Here is a 6000-nt window from a genome sequence, read left to right as displayed (position 1 = left end):
CACGAGCATCCACCCAGCGCTGAACGCCTCTCACACACACAGCGAAACTTGGGAGTTGAATGAGAAGCACGCAAGTAGACCCAGCCGCGTACAAGTCAGCGAGGACGAGCTCCTGTGATCAACAACAATAATATTAATAAAAAAAACTCCATCTTTGGGAAGAAACAATGGACGCAAAAAGAGTGGAGACCGTATCCGCCCGCGTGGACGCCGCTGTTTCTTCAACTGGTAGGACAGTGATGGCATGTTTTGGCTCGTGCGCCGATAACAGAGTGATTTATAAGGTGTCTTTTGCTCGGTCTCTCGTGTGGAAAATATATATGCAAAAAGAAGCCAAGCGGAAGAGTGGAAATTTAATGTTGCCTCGCTTCCTGGTGAAAATACCTTTTACAGCGTGCCTTAAAGCTGTTATTACAGGTGGAGGACACAGGGATACTCTTTAATTAGGCAAAGCGGACGTCTTACTTTGGTAAAAAAAAACCACAACTTTAGAGCTTTTTTGGGCTAAAGATAAGACCAAATGCACTGTCAAGGGGAAAAGTTACAATGAAGTGACTAATATTAGTAGTGCAGTGGGTTCTCGGTTAATATGTTTTCAAAGGCAACATTAAATTACTCCCATGCTAATTTTTTAGCTTGCATGTTTTTTAATGCTTAGCATATTTTTCGTTGTTTGTAACCAGAGCCATGCCAGGACTTTTGCCTTCTTTTGAAAGACAGATATTGTTTGGGTGACCATTTCTTTGACAGCTTTCATTAGTTTGTCATTGCATGTTTTTACTGTGCAGTTTCACCTAGATTTAAATTATTAGTTATTTGGCAATTGGTCGTTAAAATGTCACAAAATACGTCACTTCCTTTAAAAAAAATATTTATGTTTATATTTTTCAATAATTATATTACATTTGTCATTATTCATTAATGGAGAATCGTAGAAAACTGATGACAGTGACAGTGAATCAGCATATCGTTTAGCAGGACCTCACCTAAACAGAATCCAGTCTTCATTAAGACACCTGTGGTTTTCCTTCTTTGACTTTAAGTTGTTTGTGATAGGCTTTTTTTTTTTTTTTTAATCTGCAGCTGTACCCTACACTGTGCATACTCAAAACTTGTGGCAATAGAATTTATGTAGCCATAAAAAAAGACCATAATGGATTCAGTAGCACAAACCCTCTCCTGGGTTCCTCCACCTCTCTCCTGCACAGTACTTGGCTGGCATCCAGAATAATGATCACTCAGTTATAGTCCGTAGGTTTCCCCTTAGGCCGTTCACTGCCTCTCTTAGAGCCAAAAGGAGCAGTTAACTTCTCATCATTCCTGACACGGGTTAATATTTGTTTGCACGCCTAATTGACTCCTAATTATCCTTTTGTTAAAGACGTGAGTCATACCTTTAAGGTTTTAAACAGATTTGAGCTGCTGAGGAGCGTAACGCTTGTCCAGCAAACGCTGTACTGCGATCCGGAGGTTTAGATTTTCAGGTATTAGCCCATAGCGGGAGGGGTGTATAGAGTGGGGAAACAATACTGTATGTAGCTGCTTAAACAACCACTAGCGAGGAGTAAAACTTAGAACAACTAATGAGGTCATGTTGTCTTTTAACAAAAGCACTGTGACAATCAGGCTGGTGAAAGTGAAGACTGTGGCAGGTCCCAGTTGTCTTCTGTTGCAGTTACAGTATAAAGAGCTTTTTCATAGCAGCCATTTTGACATGAAATAATAGCTGAGCACAGGTGTAAGTAATCACATTGATTAGGGCTCTGTAGCTAAACAGAACAGTGCCTTCGGTAACATCATTAGTAACACCTGTGTTTACCTTATTGCCAAAAATGGCTGCTGTGAAAACGGTCTGTTGGCTGCATTGGAATGTAAACACATTATGCTTTATGTTATGTGATTGAAGGATATTTTAAATCTCATTTAAATGAGATACCTTATTGTGCTAGTCATTTTCTTTGCCTATATACTTTTCAGTCATAATATATTTATGATTTTTTTTCCAAGTATTCATCAGGACTGTGCTCAAAGACTCAGGACTGTTTAAGGTTGAATCTTTAGCTTAAAAATTACATAATACTGTAATCTTTTTTTTTTTCAGTTATGGTTTATGTTTAAACTTTGATTGTTGTGGTTTGTGTGGCTGAGGTTTGGCTATTAATAGAGTGCCATGTCCGAGACTCCCCTAGCAATTGATGACTTGCTTGCTTAGTGTGGGTGTGAGGTGGTTAGGGTGTGTGTGATATCCCCCGTGTTGGTGTTGTTCCTTGATCATAATTATTGTTGATCCAGGTTCACCACTGCAGAGACCAGACTGTTATCATGTCATAGATTTGTGATGTAGAAAAAACCCTACCAATGTGCACTAAGTGGCATTAGGATTAGGGTTGGGGTTGGGGGATGTAATTGGGGTTACGGGGTTATGGTTTTGGAGTTGGTGTTTCTACGTTGCAAAACTATGACATCACAATACTGTGATCAGCCGCTTGTAATGTTGAACCTGCACCAACGTTAATTATGATGATCCAGGAACGACACCAACACAGGGACATGAGACTGTGGAGCGATTAGCATTTTTTGCTGTCCTTTGTTTGAATCTGCCATCTGGGGCCATTCTTTGAGGAGTTTGCATGTGCTCCCTGTGCCACAGACACTAACAGAGACCTGAGGGTGTAGGAGAGGCTGTATCAGGTGTACCATAAACCTTTGCAGGATATGTTTTTTATCTTAAGTTAATGAGGCCTGTGGGAGTTTGAATCTGACTATAGTTAGCTTGCCTTAGCAGCTGACTCTAAGCCTCTCTGATTTACTGTAGTCGCCACTTCTGACCCTTTTGCTTGGTATTTAAGGCAATTTAGATTTAATTAGAACTATAAGGTCAGTCTGTGTGTGTGGGAGGGACTGGAAGGGGCTGAAACATGTAGACATTTGCTACAAGCTTGCATCAGAAATCACTTGACTGTCACAGAGAGAATCCACATTCTGTCCCCTATGGCGCTTATTTTTCCTCAGCTCTTCCCTTTCCCTCAACTCCAGTCACTAAAGCCATCACTACTTTTTTTTAAAATCCCAATGGGATACCACATTATGGTGGTGCCCCAGGGAAATCTTAAAATATAACAATCAGCCATAAATATGCTACACCGCCCAGCCATGAGTTGATCCTCCCAAGAGCTGCTTCCTTGGTGCAGTGATTCTTTGCATCAGTGCCTCGGAGCTCTCTCAGATCACCATTACAACTTCTGTCGGTGCCTGCCAACGGCTCCCCTAGACATTTCTCTCCTTTAGTGCAGATTCCCAGAGTTTCAAAAAACGGCGGTATATGAAGCGCAGCCCCGCGAGGCGTATTGTTCTGACTGAGTTGCTTTCAGCACCACGGCCAGCTCCTTCTCTTGCACCTAAACCTTTGGGAGTGCACTGTGGAGTTTTTCTAAACGCCGTCTTTTCATATTAGCAGTAAAGCAGTACCACAAAAGTGTTGAATCAATGCTTCGTTTACTCTGATTTGCATTTGATTAAACTTGCATTTTACCTACGTCATGCATCAGCTAACACATTTGTAAGACCTTTGTTAGTCAGCAGATGTAACAAGTCATGACTATAGTGACAGCACACCCCTGTTGTCATTCACAATTTTGGTCTACATGTGGGCAACTTTATAAATCGCACTGAGGTTAGCAGTTAGTCAGGAATTGGTCAGGTAATGTTTAAGTTGATGTTTTTTTTAAAACACTTAAGTGCTGTATTCAAAATGTTTATGCTATAAAAATGAGAGGAAAATTATTACTGCTTAGGTACGTTTTACTGACTGAACATCAGCTTGATCTGCTGTATTTTTACTTCCACTTTATTGGCTCTGTAACACTAATAATACATACAGATAGTTGTGTGTGTGTGTGTGTGTTCAGACTTCAGCTTTGAGCACTTATGGAGTTGAGAACTGACCACATGTTGTGTGCATGTGTGTACTTTCCAAGCATCTGGCAGTCAGGGGTCCTGAGATCACAGTGAAGCAAAGGTACAGATTGAAGAGGAAACTGCTCCAAATCTGTCAGACAGCAGGGCGGAATGATTCAGCATTTCACAGGAGTGTTTTGACAGTATGCAGTAAAGGATCACATAAAAGTCTCTTCTGTTTTTTTCTTCTATTTGTTACCTCAAACCACCAGTTGTTTGATTTGTTATTAGACCAATTTACATTGTCCTTGATGATCTCAAAGTGTGACGTGGAGATTATGCAAATAAAACTATTTAAAGGCCAATTAATGAGATTCAGAATTAAACACGTAATGTTTTTAAGTGGCAGCTTCGAGACACGTTCCTGGAAGCATCTGCAGGTGTTTGGGCTTTTTTTAATCAGGAAAAATTGCAGATGTAATTGTGTGACTTTGCTCGCTCTAGCTTTGTGCCTCTTCACCGTGATAAATCTGCCATCATTTGGCAGTGGGGATCATCAGAATTTTGGATCTGTTTGTCAGGTTTTATATTAATTATGTAAATAGATTCATAATTGGACAGTTTGACTTGTTAAACAGTCGGAGGCATACCAACTGCTGTGGAGTTAAGTGTACTTATCATCATCACGGCAAAAGAAGGCTTTGTTGTCGATAGGTTTCGTTTTTGTAATCACCTGCGTGTGTCCTCTCTACCTGTCGATAAAAAGGAGACCCGCGGTTACATCTAGGATTAATTGTACAATGAACCTCCCTCCTTATCTCATGGGTACCCTCAAGCAGATTTTGTTTGCTTTGCATCCAGGCTTTGTTTTTCCTTCACATGGACTGGGTGGGGAGCATCTGCTTGCATGGACCATCTGCCTTGGGACACAGGCCAGACAAGAATGAGGGAAGGAAAAGTCAAAAAGAAAAGAGGGTGTGGTGAGAATGCAGGGTTCGGAAAAGGAGAGGCAACACAACACAGTGAAGTGTGAACCCACATAGTGCGACTGACTGGCATGCCGAAGGAGGGTCGCTGTACCATTTCTGTGGGTTACTGAACATAAGGTGCTTGTATATGACTGCTGGAAGCTGAAAGAATTAGACTGTGTTTTGTGTTTATGTGTCCACCCACAGGCTTGTTTATGCCGCGCATTCATTCTATTGGACTTCTTTGGATAGTGCGCCAAACAGCCGGTTCCAACTGGGTGGGAAATGCTTGGCCTCAGCTTGCAAACGTGCCTTTGTTTGTTAGTGCCAAGGTCACACTGCGGAAGAACTGCATTCCTAGGGAAAAAAGAAACCATGGTCACCTTTTACCTTTCCAATTAAACTTTCGGACTGCTTTGGAAACCTCTTTTTTTATAAATGAAACTGTTGTTTGTATAGGTGCAAGGTGACTTTTTATAATAATGTATTTCATAGTTTACATTGCTGATCCCAGGACCTTTCTTATAACAACCAGCAAGCAAACAAAGAAAGAAAGAAAATCCTGTATTTTGTCCAGAAATCATTTTGCTGTGATCCCATAATAGCGCCTGACTGATATAGGATTACAAGATACTGATTTTGTGAATTTAAATAATTTTCTTGTCACATGGAGTTGTGGATTACTCATTTATGTTCTGCCCAAACAAAGGTTGCCAACAGGGAAGTTGCAGCACACACAATGTGGTTAAAGGCGTTTCCCTTGTCTCTTCTTTTCTTCTAAATTTAAAAAAATGTTCATTTATCGGCCGCTGTAAATGCTGATGCTGATATATTAGCAAATGACTAATATCAGCTGATGTATCTTTGTTCCTTACGGCAAGATTTCCGAGCACTTTAAATCATATCTGCGTAAATGAGTGTCGATTTATATTTACCACTGAATTATTACACAAGAAACACAGAAACAGTCCATCACTATGTGCTTCTAAGTTCATTTTCAGTTGGTGAAATGTGTTGTATCTCACGCCCCCAACATTACTCTCCACTACGAGACACTGAAAATAAAAGCAAATCATAAAAATACCCCTTAAAGGATCCGCCGTATGTCTGGGAGAACAAGTTTTTCCAAAGACTC

General features: G+C 40.6%; 1 protein-coding gene across 2 annotated transcripts in view; it reads left to right on the top strand.

Moving 5' to 3' along the window:
- The window catches only part of kcnip4a (potassium voltage-gated channel interacting protein 4a), a 147895-nt gene continuing 141895 nt past the window's right edge, over positions 1–6000 (top strand). Inside the window, exon 1 of one of the 2 annotated variants that reach the window (XM_040012228.1) lies at positions 1–228. In XM_040012228.1, coding sequence (XP_039868162.1) covers positions 168–228 — 61 coding nt within the window. In that variant the 5' untranslated portion in view covers positions 1–167. The remainder of the gene's footprint in view (positions 229–6000) is intronic. The other variant, XM_040012234.1, reaches the window with a different exon arrangement.

Source organism: Simochromis diagramma, unplaced genomic scaffold, assembly GCF_900408965.1.
Source record: "Simochromis diagramma unplaced genomic scaffold, fSimDia1.1 OVJJ01000604.1, whole genome shotgun sequence".
Classification (NCBI taxonomy): Eukaryota; Metazoa; Chordata; class Actinopteri; order Cichliformes; family Cichlidae; genus Simochromis; species Simochromis diagramma.
Note: the sequence above shows the minus strand (reverse complement) of the source record. Positions and strands in the feature narration are given on the sequence as shown.